This window comes from Jaculus jaculus, chromosome 3 (assembly GCF_020740685.1).
Source record: "Jaculus jaculus isolate mJacJac1 chromosome 3, mJacJac1.mat.Y.cur, whole genome shotgun sequence".
NCBI classification, from domain to species: Eukaryota; Metazoa; Chordata; class Mammalia; order Rodentia; family Dipodidae; genus Jaculus; species Jaculus jaculus.
In genome coordinates, this window is record NC_059104.1 from 40827346 (window position 1) to 40848570 (window position 21225).

General features: G+C 35.2%; 1 protein-coding gene across 1 annotated transcript in view; it reads left to right on the forward strand.

The window, feature by feature from the left end:
- The window catches only part of Klhl1 (kelch like family member 1), a 382842-nt gene that overhangs the window by 135558 nt on the left and 226059 nt on the right, over positions 1-21225 (forward strand). The window contains exon 3 of the mRNA XM_004651015.2: positions 7675-7811. Coding sequence (XP_004651072.1) covers positions 7675-7811 — 137 coding nt within the window. The remainder of the gene's footprint in view (positions 1-7674; positions 7812-21225) is intronic.

A 21225-nucleotide genomic window follows, 5' to 3' on the forward strand; every position in this document is an offset into this window, starting at 1 on the left:
CTGGAGTTCATTTGCAGTGGCTGGAGGCCCTGGCATACCCATTCTGTCTATCTGCCTCTTTCTTCCTCTGTCTGTCACTCTCAACTAAATAAATAAATTAAAATAAACAATAAAGGGCTGGAGAGATGTCTTAGCGGTTAAGCGCTTGCCTGTGAAGCCTAGGGAACGAGCCAGTTCGAGGCTCGTTTCTCCAGGTCCCACGTTAGCCAGATGCACAAGGGGGCGCACGCGTCTGAAGTTCGTTTGCAGAGGCTGGAAGCCGTGACGCACCCATTCTCCCTCTCTCTCCCTTTATCTGTCTTTCTCTCTGTGTCTGTCGCTCTCAAATAAATAAATAATTAAAAAAATAATTTTTTAAAAAATAAACAATAAAAAAAGTTTGATTGATGCTTTTAAGAATAAATAAAAGAATTATTGTTTAGGAAGTATGACTTGAACTTATAATTCAGTAAGGTATATTGTCAAAATTTAAAGAAATAATTTAGTATAGCTGTTAGTTATTGTTTAAAACTAGTTAATTTAAGATTTATATAAAACTAAAAATTGAAATTTGTTATTTTATAGTTATTAAAGTTAATTAATAACATTATAGGTGTACATAAAGCTACTAGTGGACCATTTTTATTAGGTCCAGAAAATGTGGCACTATTTCTACCAAGGTAGTAATATAAAAATTCAGACATTGAGCAGCAGGGCATGGTGGCCCAAACCTTCAATCCCAGCACTCCTGAGGCACAGGTAGGAGGATTCTCATGAGTTTGAGGGCACAATAATCCTATATAGTGAATTCCAGGTCAGCCTTGGCTAGGGAGAGACCCTACCTTGAAAAACCAGAAGAAAATATTAAAAAAATGTAGACATTAAACTAAAATCAATATCTGAAAATGTATGAAATAACATTTGACATTGAATAAATAGTGTATGTCATGTAGGACTAATCAAACTTTCAGTGAAATATCAAGAACCTGTTAATAATATCCATTCGTATTAATTTTCAAATACTTTGATAAACTGAATTTTTATTTTCCAGAGAATAATTAATAGTCATATATATGCATGTGTATATGATATAACATGTGGCAAAAGTGCAAATTTTGCTGTAGAAATTGCTCCGTGGTTAAAGCACTTGCCTGCTAATCCTAACAACCTGGGCTTGCTTCCACACTCCTCACCTAAAGGCAGATGCACAAAGAGGCACGTGTAGGGCCCGAGACACGGCTCCACCACTAACGACACTTGCTTGCACAACATCAATGCCCAGGTTGGAGTCCCCGGTTACTATGTCAATCCAGATGTATAAAGTGGCACATGGGTCTGGAGTTTGTTTTCACTGGCCAGAGGCCCTGGCATGCCCGTTCTCTCGCTTCTCTCCCCCTCTCTCTTTGCAAACGAACAACCAATTTAAAACGTCAAAGTGGCACATGCATCTGGAGTTCATTTGTAGTGGCAAAGTGGCATTATGCCCTAGCAGGCCCATTGTATCTCTCTTTCTTTCTCTGCTTGCCAAAAAATAAATACATATTTTAAAATGCAAAGTATATTAAAGTGAATAGCCTCTAAATATTTGGGTAGTTGAAACTCAAAAGTAGAAAAATTAATGGATTTCCATTGACTGATCTGATGTGATATAAAGGTATATGTTGGAAAGTCATTCAGGTTATGAAAATTTTATATTTATTTTGCCATTTTAGAGGTCATTCCATTGTGTAGATGTGAATGGAAAAATCTTACATAGATAATGTACTCCATGTTGGGCATAATGTTTACAAGTCAATGTTCATAGAAACAATGTGAATAAACATATCTTATCACAAAAAGTCAGAAAAAATTACTCCCAGAGAATAGGCAACATACAACAGAATAAGTAGTAATGATAAACTTTTAATAAATTTATGATCAAATGTAAGCTTAAATGTAAATGAAATTATATTTGACTCATAAAAGACAAACTCCATTATACAGAGTAAAACAAAGCCTTTCAAAATATTACATACTTATCTGAGATAATCAAGTTTTTAATTTTAAGACTATATATTATTTTAATATTCCATTAAAAGAAAACATTATGTACATTATTTTGATTAATTATACTCTACAAGGAAATGAAATGGGACTTAAAACATAATACCCCTTTTGTGCAGAATCAGTATTTGTATGTCATCAAATTACTTCCAAATACACAAGATTTTTAATTATTGCAACATATCATCAAAAGATCCTAACAAAGGTACTTTTGCTTTCCAGAGATTATTAAGCATTTGACTTGGAAGGAAGGAAAGGGAAAGGGGAAAAAAGGAGGGAGGAATTATTCTCTGTAGAGACATGAGCTTCCTATTATATATTAGTGTTAAAGGCACTTAGCAATTATTTCCTAAAGGCTGAAATAAGAAACTGTTAGTTTGGATTTATTTTGTGATGTATAAAACTCATATCCAATAATAAAAAAGCATTACTGTTCAAAAATTATGAAGCTGGTAGGAAAACAATATCTTCAAATTCAGTAGGTCATATCATTATATATTAAGAAACCATTCTTTATCCATAACCTAGTAATAACTATCAGATAAATATTGTATGAAGGTTTCAGTTTTCAATTAAATACTCTTGACCTAAAATCTGCAGTGTTTATCCAGTTGAGAATTAAAAAAAAAAAAAAAATAAGAGTGTGGTTTCCTTCAAATATAAAAGCTTATAACCTTGGTATTACATACTTGAGAAAACCAATGAGCAATTTTAAATCAACAATGCATGAAGAATAAGATATTCCAAATAGATAATATAGACAACAGAAGAGTTAAAACTCTGCTTAAAGTAATCATAGCATAATAACCACTACAGTATGAAAAAAAAGGTATGTATATATAATTTCACAGGTCTCTCAGTCAATGACTTGTTGCAAAATGGATGAAGAAAAATACAAAAACAGGAAATGAAGGAGTGGTCAAGGAAGTGGTTGTAGTTGACCCGCAGGTGACACGAGGCTCTAGGAACATAGAGGGGTGGGTTGAGAAATATCTTGGAGAATGGTGACATAAGCCAAATCCCCTTTAGCTCAGGATGAGCATGGACTGTAGGTATGGGATATTTATGTATCCACTGGCCATAGAAAGAAAGAAAGCAGGCCAGGGAATAGGAGCAGGTCAACATGTAGCTTGTTTCACTGGCCTCCCAGGACACTCTGAGCATGACTTGCTGCCTGGTCACACTCTGGGGGAAGGGCAGTGCTGTGTACTTTGGCACTCTTACCTATTGGGTTCCCAGATGTCAGGTGCTGGGGTGTGAGGGGCTTTTCTTGGATTACATGCTCTTTTTTTGGAGAGGACTATTTTGTTTCTATCTGTCTTAATGTCATTGCTCCAGGGACATAGCTGTGCAATGACAATGTAGTGAAAAGCAAAGATAGATATTGTGCCCTAGTTAAAGCAGACATGTAAAGGAAAGAAACAGGAGGTCAACAGTGTCAAACACTTTAAAAAATTGAAGGGGAATGTGCAAACCTTCAATAAGATTTGTAAGTAACTGAATTTTAGTGACTCTAGAGATTTTTGAAAATGGTTGCCATCAATCAAGGACATAGTTTTTCTTCATTCCTCACTTGCATTAGTAAAAGCTAAAATGGGACCACTGAAGTTGTTCATTTCTGTCACATATTAATTCTTTCTCCTAAACTCTAATTCACAACTTCTGTGTCACTATATCTAAATGCAGTATACATCTTTCTGCATATCTGTTAGAGTTAGCAATAATTTGTGTGTTATATTTGATAGAGCTCATTTTATGTAATGTTTACAAAAACTGAACAAGGAATTATGCAAGTCACAGAATTTTTATTTTTCACTTTAGGATGTGGATGTACTGTAAACACTGACATAATACCCAAGGGCTAGCTGGTTCTATTGATATTGATATATTTCTTAGAAGCTAGAATACCTAGAAATCATATAGAGCCTCCTATTTATGGTGGATTATACTTGCATCATTCAATATTATATTTAGTTCTTTTAGTAAAACTCATCATTTGGCACTGATATATTTAGCTGGTTTATGAGAAATATCCCAGGGATTTGAATTTGTTTTTATTTATTTGTTTTATACTTTTTATTTATTTTTTTTACTTTTGTAGTCAGTGAATACATTCAAATTGGCACCATTATTAGCCTCCTCCCTGTCCTCCCCCCTCCACCGGGACCCTCCATGTTGGGGTATGTGGGTCATGCATTGTGGGGTTAGCCTTTAATTTTGGGTAGGAAGAAATGTCTCTGTGTGTCATTGGGTGCACATCTCAGAATGAAGTGTGACCTCAAATTGATGACTGCCTTGCCCCAGCATCTCAAACGCTGGGATTGCAAATGATGGCCATCAAATCTGGCTCTAAGATGTCTGTGTTTTAGTGATTGTACACAACTTTAAGAATATAAATGACGGCTGGATATATGGCTTAGAGGTTAAGCACTTGCCTATGAAGCCTAAGGACCCCGGTTTGAGGCTCGATTCCCCAGGACCCAAGTTAGCCAGATGCGCAAGGGGACGCACGCATCTGGAGTTCGTTTGCAGTGGCTGGAAACCCTGGCGCACCCATTCTCTCTCTCTATCTCTTCCTCTTTCTCATTCTGTCACTCTCAAATAAATAAATAATAAACATTTTTTTTAATTTTAAAAAGAATATAAATGATATATTTTAGTTATTATCTAGTTAAATGCACAATGAAGTGGTAGATTTAGCTATTTCTAACTAGATACTATCCTTTGCCTTAATAATTATAAGCTTATATATGCATTTGGAAAGTATGTGCAAGGAGAGAAAGAGAGAGGGAGAGATAGAGAGAGAGGGAAAGAGAGAGAGGGAGGGAGAAAACATGAATGAGAATGGGCACACCATGGACCTCTGGTCACTACAAATAAATTCCAGACATATGACCCACTTTGTATGGGTGAGTACTAGGGAGTCAAATAAACACCTTTAACTGCTGAGACATCTCTTCAGTTCTCATAAAGTACTTCTTAAGTACATAAATTTACACTTTTGGAATACATTTTACTAGAAAGAATATCTATTGTGTGTATGTTAATTTCTTAATATTATTTATTTATTCATTTATTTGAGAGAGAAAAACGGTACAGATATAGAGAATGTACACACCAGGGCCTCTACACATAGCAAAAAAAAAATTATATATATATATATCCAGACACATGTGTTACCATGTGCATCAGGCTAGGTACTGGGGAATCAAACCTAGGTCACTAGGCTTCACAGGCAAGCATCTTAAAAATACTAAATCAACTCTCCAGCAATGACATGCTAATTCTTACCAGAGCCATTCACAACTATTATATAGAAGATGAAAATACAGAGAAGATAAAATTATAGGATAATTATTTTTTAAAAGTGACTGAAATTATGAAAATGTTCAGGTAGCATTACCTTTAACTGACATGTATCTCCTTCTTATTTCTTAAAATTTTCCTTAATATTAATTTTTATTTATATTTTTTGGTTCTTTCAAGATTGGGTCTCACTCTACCCTAGATTGACCCACAATTCACTATGTAATCTTAGGGTAGCTTCAAATTTACAGTGATCCTCGTACCTCTGCTTCACAAAGGCTGGGATTAAAGACCATTCTCATTGTTCTTAAAATTCTCTTGGAAGGAGAAAGTACATGGAAGTTGCTTGCATATTTAATTATGATATTTAATTCTTTTGACGAGTCCTCATGAGTTTTGACCATTTCCTTACTTTTGACAAGAAAGAAGTATTTGATCAGTTTTATATTTTTCTTGCTCCAGCTCTGTCTTCTGTTCTTTTCCTCAGGGACATTTAATCTATATACACACTGAAAGATTAAAAAAAGGGGCTGGAGAGATGGCTTAGCGGTTAAGCGCTTGCCTGTGAAGCCTAAGGACCCCGGTTCGAGGCTCGGTTCCCCAGGTCCCACGTTAGCCAGATGCACAAGGGGGTGCACGCATCTGGATTTCGTTTGCAGAGGCTGGAAGCCCTGGCGCGCCCATTCTCTCTCTCTCCCTCTATCTGTCTTTCTCTCTGTGTCTGTCACTCTCAAATAAATAAATAAAAAAATTAAAAAAAAAAAAAACTATGTTAAGAACCTAGAATTTATATCGCTTCCTCTGGTTTCAACCCAATGTCATAGCTTCTTTTTCTTCCTGTTTTTTTTTTTTCTTTTTCATTTATAATTCCATCTACAATTAGTGGACCTTTCTGTGTTGAATTTCCACAAATTTACATGTATTTTCTTTATCTTGCTCCACACATAAAGGTAATAGAATTACTAACTCAATTGTGCAATAATCTTCTAGACAATTTTTTATTGTTCTTTCTTTTTTATCCCTTTCTCTGTTTGAGCATATATTCCATGTGTTTAATTCCATAAGTTTTTCACAACTACACTTCCATAGCAGTATGGTTTAAGTAAATGGATACTCTTAACTATAATATAGCAAAAGTAAATCTCCAGGTAAATCAAAATGTTTATTCTTTTGCTTTAAAATATTAATGATATAAATATGATAATAATAACCCAGATACTATAAAAAAAATCTAAATAGAAAACAAGACCTAAAACTGAAATTCATATGGTCCTCTTGGACTTTAATTTTTCAGGAAGTGAAACATGATGTCTGCAATATAATTAAATTTATAGTATATGCAAAAATAAGAGAATGTAGTCCATGGTGAAGAGTACATCCTGATGACTGAAGATGAAGTTGAGCTACAGATGAATTAAATGTTGAAATAATCAGAAAAATGATGCAAATACTACTAAAATAAATTATTTAAAATATTTATGGTAGCAGATGTATATAAAAATAAAGCTATGAAGATTTTAAGTGGGTTCTGATAAAATACCAGATAAAATATTAGATCACCTAAAGTAAATTATAGAAGAAAAGAAAAAATAAGTAGAAAGTGAATTAATTGTAAATCAATCATTTGTGTGATACACTAAATTATTGAAATATAGAAAAATGTTCATAGAAACAGTTGGAAAATTAATTGGTTGGAAAGAAGTTACTCATATGATTATATATACTGTTCCCAAAGTGCTCAGATGAATAAGACTAAATACTAATTAAACTTCATATAAAAATATAATTATCAAACACCTATAATCCTAATGGGAAAAAAAGGTAAACAATTAGAAATATGCAACATATTACATTGGGAAAACAATGAGAGGACTGAGTTCTAAATTTCGATTAAAACAGTAAAATTTAGAGTATAATGAAATTAAGATTTTACAAAACAAAATAAATTAAAACCACCCTACCGTCCCCTGCTAATATCTGTGTCTCTGTGTGTGCTGTTTGGTGGGGGTGTTAATTATAAACACAAACATACATACACAAAAGTAAGAATGCTGTGAGACCAAAGTATGGAGCAAAATATCCCAAGTCAGTTCTTAATAGACCAAATAAGACAGAAAGAAAAAAGAAAGAAAGAAAGAAAGAAAGAAAGAAAGAAAGAAAGAAAGAAAGAAAGAAAGAAAGAAAGAAAGGTAGGAAGGAAGGAGGAAAGAAAGAGAGGAAAGAAAGAAATAGCTTGGGTGGCTGAATGACTAATAACTGATTTTGGCATGTGAGGTGTATTCCGGTTAGGACAGTGTTTATATTCTTTATTCACACAGCCTAAATTTGACCCTGTGATTCTTTCAGGCTTGTTCTGAGTTCTGTCTCTGACTATTTTGCTGCCATGTTTACAAGTGATGTTTGTGAGGCCAAGCAAGAGGAGATCAAAATGGAAGGCATAGACCCCAATGCCCTCTGGGACCTTGTTCAATTTGCGTACACAGGTATAGTAAAAGAAGTTTAGCATTTGTTGATATTGTGCTTATTATAGCTCATTTCCTTTGAGTATGTGCTTTATGTCTTTAATGAAATTTATGCCTGGATCTTAATTTTCAATTGCAGGCTACTGAATGTAGTAAAATCAGATTATTTTCCATTGTACTTTTAAATCACACTTGTTGACATTATATAATTATGGTTATGTATTTGCTAATCCTACAACATGTTAAACAGGTATATATAAGTGAATATAATCAGGTGATGAGGGAATAAACATTAGAAAAGTATATTAATGGTAATAGTTATTAAAAAGAGATTAGCTTAAGTTTATACTTCCTAAAAGCCTTAAGGGTTGAAAAATAAACTTTGTCTTTAGAAATCATGAGTTCAAGTAATTCTTTTATTCCTGGTCATGTGTTATTTGAATATACATTTTGCCAAATAGAATTTTTGTGACAGTTAATATAGATTTGGCATACTTAGATGAACAAGACTACAATGACTTGTAGAGTTATGAAATGGTCAGTTTTTGAGACATTTGTGTAGTTTGATGGTGTTGCAGAGAAATATTTTTAATGAATTCAAATAAAATGTACATTTAGTCTTTGTTAATTGAGGTTCACTGTACACAGCTAAGCTACAGTTAAAGAGAATAAATTAATCAATTAGCCAAGTCTTTCTTCACCAAAATCTCACAATCTAAATAGAGGAGTCAGAAAAAAAAAAAAAAATCTCATCCTAAATGTTAAAGACAGTTAGAATAAAATATTATTTTCAAGGTCATGTTAGCAGTTGCATTAATTTAAATAAATAATCAAATTAATTAAAATGTGTTTTAACCCTCACAATGTTACTAAAAAAAGTGAGATCTGGTAAACATCTTACAATTGGCATGCAGGCAATATAGGTTGATGATTTGTTTAACACAATTCTCTCTTTTTTTTTTTTTTTAATAAATGGCATATAATTCATTGCCTAGTTTAGGGACATAGCCCTGGAATCATAGAAACTAAATTTTGGAGTCATTTATCCAAGACTGGGCAAGCTGCCTCTAAGAGAAGAGCCTGAGGGATAGGGGACAAACCTTCAGAGTTATTCCAGAGTGGGCTATCTGCCTGCAGCAGAATTTGAGGATAAAGAAACTGACCATGGGAGTCATTCCAACTACTGTTACTGCTGTTGCAGCTGCTTTGATGTTTCTGTGGCTGTAGCTTTTGCACACAATCACTGATATAGTTATTGCACATGCAGAAAAGTAATTTTTCAGCAAGTAGAAATATATGGGCAAAGTACTAGGAACTTTTGAGTTTGAATAATCCCTAAACACTGGTAAAGGAGGGCATTTAGACCTCTGCTGACCCAGAACATGCATGCTTTCCATTCACGTGTTCACCCTAAGTCCACCTATTGTTTTCAAGAGAATTGTAGCACTTCTGTAGGCAATTCATTATCGACCATGTTGTCATCAGCACTATGGTCAGCATTTATCATGCATGTATGCTTGATCTGGGACAAGAGCCTAATCAGGTGACTGAGAAAATTGGGCAAAGAGCATAGCATAAGATCAGTCAGCATCTGCGGTGGTTTGAATAGAATAGATGGCCCCAATATATTCAGTTGTTTATTTGTTTGTAGTTTGCATCTACAGCAACCTGGCTGGATGCAGAGTCACTGGGTGGATCTTAAGGTGTGATGCTGGGTTTCAGATTTCAAACTAAAGATATGCAATGTGTGCCTAACAGGAGTTCCTAAAGTGTGCTATGGCTTTTGGCTTTTTGGATTGTGCTTCTCTGTCTCAGCTTGGTTCTGTGAAGGCAGGCCCACTTCTTCTGCCATTTATGGAATTTCCCCTGAATCTGTAGGTTTCAATAAATATCCCTTCCTCCATAATTGTGCCTGGTCTGGAAGTTCATCTCAGTGAACCTGAAGATGTCTGCTACAGAACTTGGTACTGAGGAGTGGACTGAGATGAACCTGACCATATAGATGTTGATCTTTTGGAACCTTTGTTTTGGAGAAATGGGCATGGATTTGGTGCTTGCAAATGAAGATGCCTTCTAGAGTGGTAAGCCAAGTTTTATGGACTATTATGATGAGAGTTTGAGAATTCTAAATGTAGACAATATTGGACTTTGAGGCTTGGCTTATGAGCTTTCTAAGGGGAAGGAAAGACTGCAGAGGACTTTGTTGGAACTGGGCTACTGGCATAAGGGCTGGCTGCATCCTGTTGCCCATGCCCAGAGAATTTAATCAAGGTTAATTTTGCAATGGACTGATATGCTTGGCTGGAGATATTGGACTGAGTGATTTAAGATTTTAAGCTGGAAAACCTCAAGCAAGTTAAAATTACAGGCACTGAGACTGGTTTTAGGTTACTGAATCTGCTATTGTCAAACACATTAGCAATCTCAAAGGAAGATGGTCCAGTTGCTTTACCACAGAAAGGATGCCTGAGGAAAGACTATCATAGAAATGCAAACACTTTTGGAAAGAGTGGACTGGAGAAGGAACCTGCTTTACAATGTTATGATTTATTTTGTCTGTGAATTAAGAATATGGCTGTGTCCTGCACACCTGGTATTGGTTTCAGAAGCATGAAAAATGTGAGGAGTGGTCCTGAATTGCACACAGTCCCAGGAGCTGCTGCTGAGATGTGGAATGAGGCAGGGCATGATGCCTTGATAAGCTGAAAGAGTCGTTGGAAGATGGACTGTTGTTTGCATGAAGACTTCAAGATGTTTTGGATATACCAGGACTATGCAAGCACTACCATAGAGTGCACTGTTGGCCTGAGGTGGAAGTGGTCCCTGGCTTCTCTGCCCAGCTGGAGGGGTGGAATTGGAAAATCTGGAGGCTATCAGTCTTTGGTTGTATTGAACTTGAACTTCAGAAGTCTGATGTTTGTTTGATGGTAGTTGAATTTTCCTTGATTTAGTCTCTCCTTGCTATGCCTTATACCAGTTGAAAATGCTTACTCTGTGCCTTTATATGTTAGAAATATTTAACTTGTTTGATTTTACAGGTCTCAATATCCTAAATTGGTCAAGACTGTGGGGACCTTTGTAATTGAACTGAGTACAATTTACAATGTGTTATGATTATTAATCTATTGGGGGTCAGGGGCAGAATGTGGTGGTTTGAATAGAATAAATGGCCCCCAATATATTCAGTTGTTTATTTGTTTGTAGTTTACATCTGCAGCAACCTGGCTGGAGGCAGTGTCACTGGGTGGATCTTAAGGTGTGATGGTGGGTTTCAGATTTCAAAATAAAGATATGCAAAGGGTACCTCACAGGAGTTCCTCATGTGTGCTGTGGCTTTTGGCTTTTTGGCTTGTGCTTCTCTGTCTCAGCTTGGTCCTGTGAAGGCAGGCCAGCTTCTTCTGCCATTTATGGAACTTCCCCTGAATCTGTTGGCTTCAATAAATATCCCTTCCTCCATAATTATGCCTGGTCTGGAAGTTCATCTCAGGGAACCTGAAGCTGTCTGCTACAGCATCTCTAAACATTGCTTGTCAATATTGTTCATCTATGCTGTTCTGGCCACAGATACACAACATGAGATCTCACATTGATTTAAGCAGGCTGATCGCATGATTATGAGATTTATTTTAAGGGTAGTTGTAAGGCAGGGATTTAGCAGAAAAGCATCTCACAGCAATATTCTCAGAAAAAATTCTTTGTAATATCCATCAGAAGCTCTTCCCTATAGGTTGTCCTTAGAGTTCACTCCCACATTCCTTTTGCCCAGAATTTGGTCATTGCCTTGAAATGGGGTGTTAGAGATTATGGAAAATACTTGAACCCTAAATCGTAGGTTTGCATTTGCATTTATTCAAAGAATTGGGCAAACCAAACTGAAAAGGATAATGATTAAATTATTATACTTATTCAGGCAAATACAGTAGGAAAGGAAGGAAAATGAATGTCCCAACATGGCTTGAGTGCCCACATCTTGGAAAAACTGTACGGAGGAAAGAAAAGAAAGCAAAGAGCTCCTGCCATATGGAGAGCAGGAGGAGGTAAAGAGTCCATGTAGAAAGTAGTGGTTAGGGGGTTATCCCTTGAAAGAAATGAGGAGAAACTCACCAGAAGCTGGAGGTTCAGGAGTAGTCTGACAACCCAAGGAGCTTGCCTTCCACCCACAAATGTACTCAGAACCTTCTGGTGGTGGGCCTTATCTTCTGGCTTACGTGTGCCAGAGTGAGAGTTGATTGGTTTGGCCTATGTGCTGAGTCATGAAAAGGCTAGCCAGGACACCAAGTTCTGGTGAGCTTGATCAACCACAATACAAAGATTCTAGAAAAAGATCTCCCTCCCAAAACGCCTCCAGGTTGTTTGTGGAAAAACAAATCTCAGGAAGAGATAAGAAGTCAGATCACACTGTTATCTCTGGAAAAGTGGAGATTTCAAGGATAGTTTCAGGGGCCCAGTCACCCCAACTGCCTAACTGACTACTTGACTCCCTGTCATTCTGATATGAGGCAAGGAAAGTAGAGTGAGGCCTGATAATCAATGCTCTAGTGTCAAGATTAAAGAGCTGTCATGGTACCATTTCTGGTTGAGAAATGAGAGGCAAAATTGTTTAAAACATCCTCAAAAGACAAACTCCTTGGAATAAAACAAGGCTCCTGTTTCTGAGGATTTGCTGTGGAATAGTCAGGGACTTTTCTAATAGAATACAACCCACTCAGCATAGGAAACCACTTTTGAAAGATACAATAGAGCCAGGCCTGGTTGTACAAGCTTGTAACCCTAGATACTTTACAAGCTTAAGTAAGATGAACACAAGTTCAAGGCCTCCTTGGTCTATGGAATGAATTCATGGCCAGTTTAAACAATTAATCTAGACAGTGCCTGAAAATGAAGGACAGAAGAAGGAAGGAAGAAGGAGATAAAATTTCTGACCTCAGTGATTTTTAAATAAGTTTTTGACAAAGCAAAATTCACTAAACAATGTTAAGATTCAAAGCAAGATTTTTTTCAAAGCTATTGCAATAGTGGAGAAAGACAATAAAGGTAGGGAAGGGTTTTTAGCTCTGGAGTGAGAACATTGACCCTTTGTCTAGGTTAATTGTTTTTAACAAAGGAATGGTAACCTTTCTCACAGCTTGGAACATGCTCCCCTTCATAGATCCTGAGGGTGAAGCACAACTCCTCTTAAATTTACATAGCAGAATTATGAAAAAAGAATCAGATTGCAAAATCGACAGAAGGCTTTTAAAAACATGTCTCAAAGAAATAGGAGGAAACCATCCAGTGACAATTTTTCTAAAGTAAATGCTCTTATGAAGGTCATGGTATAGAGTCAGGAAAAAAAAAAAAAACTGTCTAAATTTAGGCAAACAAAGTGGAATGCTAATGGCTTCACAATTCCCTTTCAATTTGCTTCCACCTGAAACATTAATGTGAAGGGGCACTTGCCTCTGAAGGAAGCACACCAGCCTTAACGGCACTTTTATTTTCTGGCATTGGGCTGCTCATGAAGCTAACCTTTTAGGGATCTTTCCAGGAGTGGACAAGCACAGTGCTAAAAGCCAGGCTCCATGCCCTGGCGACCTTCTCTTTCTCTAGCACAAAACTAGGTCAAAGACACTCAGCTTCCTGGTATACTAAGTTGGGGGTGCTTCAAGGCTCCCTGCTGAGTGCAATGACCCAGATATAACTCTGCATTCTAGAAACAGGAAGGGCACAATCCTGCCTCTTAGCTGCCACTGCCACTGACACCATGGCATATGACTCCTCTATGCATTTGTCCCTAAAGGGTTAAGATATTTTCAACTGTTCATTTACAGACATGTGCTAGATGAACCAATACTTAATGGAATATTTTTGGAAATGTAGGAATAATATAAAATATATTCTTCATCTTGTCATATACAATAAATTATCCATCAAGAGAAGAGCTCAAGTGATCCACTGTACAGAAAGGAAATAACAGACGGTGTTTGTGTGTGCCTAGTTAGCTAGCTGTCTCATTGGTCTGGAAGGCTACTTGGAAAAGGGCTAAAAAGAAATGCATCCTAGGAAGGAAAGTAACATATTAGTAGTTTGAGAATATTTTCTTCATCTGTTTTTAATTGGTAGTGGTTGGATTGAATTCGGTTTCTCTATGTGCTAAGTTGGTGCTCTTTTACTGAGCTTCTTCCTGAGCAGAGTATTTTCTTTCTTTTTATTTATTTATTTATTTATTTATTATTTGAGTGAGACAGAGAGAAAGAATGAGCAGACCAGGGCCTCCAGCCACGGCAAACAAACTCCAGACTCATGTGCCACCTTGGGCATCTGGCTTGCATAGGTTCTAGGGAATTGAACCTGACTTTGGCTTTGCAGGCAAGCACTTTAACAGCTAAGCCTTCCAACCCCAAGGTACTTTCTTAATGTTTAATATTTATGAGAAATGAAAAGGCTTATATAAAGAAGTGATAAGTATTAACTCTAATAACAATCTATTTAATGCAGTGAGTTAAAGAGTTTAAAATATATAAACTGATAAATTTCTCTATGAAACCTGAAAAGTATAAGATTTCCTAAAAAATGTATGATACTCATATTTCTTTGTAACTTTGAACTTAGAGAAGAAGAGGTGTAACAGATAGATAGATCAATGGATACAAGCATGAGGACCTGAGTTCAATCCCTCAGCACACACATAAAAATCTGGTCATGGCTGTGCACTCCTGTAACACCTGCCCTGACGTGGGCAGAGACAGGAGGGTCACTGAGGCTTACTGATTTACCAATCTACAGAAGGTCCAGGTTCAGTGAACAACAGCATCTCAAGGAAAGAAGTCAGAAGGGCAATGGAAGAGAACACCATATGTCCCCTGGCATTGACATCATTCACGTCAGTAAACATGCATCTGCAGACATGAAAACATACACCACACACACCAAAAAATCAGAAAAAAAAATATGTTACATAGCTTGCAGTAAATTTTTGACATGTATAGTCTTCAGTGATGATGAGTTTAATAATCTTTGATAGGGAGGAAAAAACATCATCTTTCCCCAAAGTTCTGAAACGAAAATGTGCAACAGCAGGTAGAGATTCTAGTACAGTATTGAGCCTATCAATTCTTCACCACAGATGGGGGAAGGATACATGAGATCACAGATTCCCCAGAGTATCCAATGACAGGAAATGCTTGCTGGGAGTGGGGTATCAGGCTCAACAATGTCTGCCATACCACAGTGAATAATCTTCCAGCCATAATCATGCAAGCAAACAATTGAACTCAGTGGTTAAAAAATGGGCATGAAAAAAAGATGGGGATTAATGGGGAAGAAGAATGGTGTTAATGGAGGAGAGCAGATATAAAATTGGAAAATTGGGTGACATTAGATCAAAATAAGTTGCATGTACAAATGAAAATGTAAAACAATAGAAAAATATTTTTAAAAATGAAAAAAATGTATGCATAGTAAAATTCAGCAACTTAAAAGAGATGGCTAGTATCAAAGAATTGCAGAATGTTAGTAAGATCAACAACCACAACAAAAAACAGAGACTTTTTTCCCCTAGTTACTAAGTACCAAATAATGAGTTCAATAATAACAGATCAAATAGAACAGATTAAGGGAAATGTTATCATCATTGAAAGGTTAATGCTTAGAAGCTCAATATTTTAGGTATCATAAACAAAATGACCATCAATTTTGCTTGTAAAATAAAAAAATAATCAATCTTTATATGCAGGAGAGTAAAGAGGATATTAATATCTTTTCTGAAATATCAAAATTACTTCTTTGCTTAATAGAATGAACTATACATAGTTTCACATGTCTTAATTTATCAGAAATGGGCAGTGACAATTTAATTCAAAAGAAAATTTATAGCTGTTGTTTTATTTTTAATTATTTCTATAAGTAATTAAAATTTCCTCTTAAGATTTTTGTATGTTTTTATTGCAGTTTTTCTTTGAAATTTTGCTTATGATCTTGGTAATATAGTGTGTATTTTATACAGACTTTTATTTACTTTTACAATTGATATCTTAATTTAAAATTGAATTCTCATTTGTAAACTAAGACTATGTAATCATAAGATTGTATATAAGTATTTTTGCAAAAAATATATTTTTATATTAACAGTATTTGCATATGTTTTATTGGAGTGGTCAGACTCCATTTCAGGAACAGGTGAAGTATAAATTGAAAATGGCAGAGCATAAGTTAAATTGATGTAAACTTTTTTTTTTTTTTTTTTTGAGGTAGGTAGGGTTTCACTCTAGCTCAGGCTGACCTGGAATCTACTATGTACTCTTAGAGTGGCCTCAAAGTCACAGCAATTCACCTACCTCTGCCTCCTGAGTGCTGGGATTAAAGACATGCACTACCATACCCTGTCTGACACAAGCTTTTAGTCAAATTTGCTGGCATGTGGAATTACATGAGCATGCTTATTTTTCTAAAAGCAGTAAAATCTATGTGGAATTAAATGCTGTGTGCCATTCTTAATAAGATAATGTTATTAGAAAAGAAACCATTTTTTTAAAAATTTTCTACACACAACTAATTGTCATTTCTATCATGCTCCTCACTTATAAAAAAGAACCCCAGTGGTATTTGTTTAATCTGAAATAAACTCTTTGGTTTGGAATAATGATGTTGAAGATATTCTTGAGTTCTTTTACAAACATTCACTGAAGCATGGAGACAGAAAAGGAAAAAAAATAATAGTAGGTTTTATAATCCCCTCATTTCAACTCACCTGGAAGGTTAGAGATGAATAACAACTTTACATGTTTTATCCTAACTAGTATGTATCTTACAAGCGATCCTTTCTTGGGCTGGAGAGATGGCTTAGTGGTTAAGCGCTTGCCTGTGAAGCCTAAGGATCCCAGTTCGAGGCTTGGTTCCCCAGGACCCACGTTAGCCAGATGCACAAGGGGGCGCACATGTCTGGAGTTTGTTTGCAGTGGCTGGAAGCCCTGGTGCGCCATTTCTCAATCATTCTCTCTGTCTCTTTCTCTCTCTCTGTCACTCTCAAATAAAATAATAAAAAATGAACAAAAAAATTTTTTTAAAAAAAGAGATCCTTTCTTTATGTTACAAGTGTGTAAAACCCAACATACAAAATACTTAAGTATAAAATATTTAAAATTTCAAATATGTATTCATAAAGTCATCTTTAGGTAAATCAGAACATCCTTTATATTTTCAGTTTTAGGGACACATTATTTTTTTTTCAGGGTGAAAAAGAAAACCCTATAGTGTTCTAAATGGAGCACATTCAGGGAGGAAAAGTCATCTTACAGAGATCAATAGTGAGGCAATCAACCTATTACTGGAATAAAAACAACAGTGCACAAATTGAAGGGTTTGTTCTCAACCATATTGCACCTTTGTAGAATCTCTTTTATGACAGGAGTTCATTAGAGTGACTTATGGCTCTCTTGCTCTCAAAATAATATAGCTCACTGAAATTGACTCTCATATTTCTATATAGTGGTTTACTCTATGTATAGTAGATCATTCCTGCCAATCTAATCTTACTGTCCTAAGGATGGCAATGGAGAGAAAATCTTGAGTACATGAATGCATAATGGCCCTTCCTTGTCCAATGAAGTTACTGAATGTCCTCAAATTTAGCTACATGCCTGATATAACCTGTGTCCAATACTGGGCCCTGAAAATGAACATGCTGAATGGGACATTTATCCTTTGTTTAATCAAGTTTTATTATTTTTATAAAGATAGATATTGGTTCATGTAGACTAATTTTCCCAATTAAAGAATATCATGAAAGAGGGCTTCTATATCTAACTGACATACACGTGCACACACATTCACATACACACATTTAGATATTAATCACAGTCAAAACTTGAGATGAATTGGAATGCATTTGCAAAGGAGACACTTAGATTCAGTGTATTGGAAAGTTGTGCTCTAGCTGTTAGAAATTTCCTGCTCATTTATCTCTAATATAATCCCTACTATCCTACAACCTTGGCATAAATTGTGTTCTTTAATGATTAAGGAAATAGAGTTTTAATACTGGAGGTTGAAATGCAAACTTATACATATAGTGTCAGGTCCTGTAGAGAACTGATAAGGACAGAGTTCAAATACAGGAAGCTGTCTATCCAGTAGTGGCTTTTAAAGAAGGATAGGAAAGTAAACTGCTAAATTGCAAACCCTTAATCACATTGAAGAGTTAACTTAGTTGTAAAGAAGTCTTTTGGTCCATGGAAGTTAATTAAAGTCTTTGTACATGCAAAGGAATATTAAGCTAGGTTCTATTTACTGTCAAACATTTGAATGAAATAAACAGCAGTGCATAGGCCCTGGGGTGTTTTAATATTCTTTTTTAATATTCAAAAGTATGTATCAATATATTCATCCTGGAATTTACCCTCTAAGTCACATTCAGAATTTTTATTATAATTAAAAGTAAATTATTGTTTCATTTTATTGCTAGTTTAATTCAAGTGACATGAATTATGCAAGCACATTAACAGAATATTAGTTTTAAAATTAGGGCTCTTACTAGATAGAAAATTCTATATTCAGCATAAGAAATTGAGCCTTCAAAGACTGGTTTTATATATTATAATTAACCATGATTTAAAAATATTGCATTAGCTAATTTTCAAAGTACCTTAAGCACTTTGGAACAATGTGCATATTTAGTAAGAATAAAAAGGACAAGAACAAAAAGAAACTAAATTGACCAAATCATTTCATAATTTTATCATAATTCACCTACATTATTTTAGTAAATTACCTTGTCTCTGTTTGTGTTTGCTCCCATAATACATATAAGGCTATCTTACACAGCAAGTTTAGGATAAATAATGAAACATAATATGTTTTTTTTTTTGGATATTTTACAAAGTTTTATTGTTATCATGAAGATTATGATATAAAAGCAGAGGGACTGTAAATATAGTTCTATGAATCTTCATATTTCCACTTATTAACATACTAATGTTAATATGCCACAATGGAACATATAATTACTAACTTAATTTTCAAGTAAGTAAAATCACTCATTTCTTATTACCAAATTTACAGTCCACTCAAATTTAATTTGCTTGCTGCTTTCACTCCTGCAACTGTTAACTGTCACCTCTCCTTTGCATTCTAGAAGTCATTTAGAGAATGGCATGCCATTCAGTCAATTGTCTAGATGCCTCTTCTATATTTTTCCACATTAACCATAGACTTGACTATATGTTCTCAGGATCGTTTCACCTTTGCTCTAATTTCAGTCTATCTACTTCATTATAGTATGGTACAGAGGCAGTTCAAAGTAGAAAATTTAACATTTGTGTGATGGGTCTTATTTTGGCCCTTACCAGGATTTTCAAACAGCACTCACTGTGTTGTGGCAGCCCAGTGTGTACTCCGATTTCCTATTAGGCATTTTGAATATCCTTTCATCTCCATTTTAAAGTTATGGGACTTTGGGCTGGAGAGATGGCTTAGCAGTTAAGTCTTGCCTGTGAAACCTAAGGATCCCAGTTCAAGGCTCGATTCTCCAGGACCCACGTTAGCCAGATGCACAAGGGGGTGCAAGCGTCTGGAGTTTGTTTGCAGTGGCCAGAGGCCCTGGCATGCCCATTTCGTCTCTCTCTCTCTATCTGCCTCTTTCTTTCTCTCTGTCTGTCACTTTCAAATAAATAAAAATAAACAAAAAAATTAAAGTTACGGGACTTTATCAAATTACTAAGCTTTATAGGGTGTTTTAAGGTTCCTTAGCTTTAAGAGATGACATTAATGTGTATTTTACTCAGAGGGTTGTATTTAGGAGTGGACTGAAAAAGTTGAACAAGTTTAGCACATTAAGTAACCAATAATTGTCTATAGTATGCATGCTTATGTTTCATGAGATTATTTCTGTTATCCTTTATAAAAATGAAAACGAAGACAGAAAAATCAGGAGAAAATCATTTTGTTCATCAAATATTGGATATTTTTGGAATCACTTTGTTATATTTTCCAATTCCAATATGATGTTTAATTCATCATATGTGTGTGTGTGTGTGTGTGTGTGTATGTATGTATATATATATATATATATGATGAATGCATTTTTAAAATAGCTTGTTAGTCATTTTGTTACAAAATATCTGAGATGTGTTTTCATCATTGATTACATTTATTATTTTATCACATTACATCTTATCTGATTTTATAGTAGATATATGACTTACAAGTCCACAAAGCAAAAGGAAATCCAAGCCAAGCTGTGGTTCTAATTCTCATTAATATTTCAAAGTCATTTATTTTTAGTGTTAGAGAACATTCAGTGTGCTAATTGTGGGGGGCAACATTACTTCTGTGTTCCTGTCATCATCAAATTGAGAGTAAAGCATGAGTATCCATCAATCTAAAGCCTATCAACAAAAATTATAATTTTTAAACATTCAATATCTTTGTGTGTGAAGTCCTATATAATGTAAGGAAACAGGCAGATGGTACCTAAATGAGAAATTGTTTGTGACTGAAGGTACCATTACTTACAATGCCATCCTTTAGACATTCATTGTTTTATAATTTTTCAATATTAAATCAAATTTCATTTTATTTCTCCAAATCAAATAAATTATTAAAATGATTACACACATCTAATATGTAATATGTTCAGAGAGTTTTCACAAATATCTTCATTACATTTCAGAATATTTTACTGACTCTGACACTTGGTAATATTGCAAATATTTAACTGACTCTTACACTTGGTAAGATTGCATGAACTCTTTTTCTAAATAATAAAACTTTGAAATTGCTCTTTTTTGAGTTTATACTGTTTCTAGTACTTTCCTTTAAAAATCAATGAAATTCATACAATATTTTCATAACATGAAGAAAACACTAAAACTAGTAAGCAAAATAAAAGAACTCTATCACTATATTTGTCTGGCCAAGGCAAAATGTACAGCTCTCACTTGATGGAAATAAAGTATTTATACTTGGCTGGAGAGATGGCTTAGTGGTTAAGCGCTTGCCTGTAAAGCCTAAGGTCCCTGGTTTGCGGCTCAACACCCCAGGACCTACATTAGCCAGATGCACAAAAGGGCACATGCATCTGGAGTTTGTTTGCAGTGGCTAGAGGCCCTGGTGTGCCCATTTTCTCTCTCTGCCTCCCCCCCCTCTCTCTGTCACTGTCAAATAAGTAAATGAAAATGAAAAAAAAATTAAAAGTATTTATACTAAAGCCAAATATGAGTGACTATGGACCCGGAACACTAACTCAGGTTACTCTAAATATCATGTTCTAATGTGTTAAGTAATTATAGTGACAAAAGTGGAAAATCACAAATAAAGGCCCTTTCAAATTGGTTGGTAGGAAACAGGTGGACAAATAAAGGAGCAAATATGGGACATCTCTACTTTAGGTCTCACCTGCTATGGGATGATAGTCTTGCTATAGGTTCGTAGAAGCTAGGCATCTGATACCACATTTCAA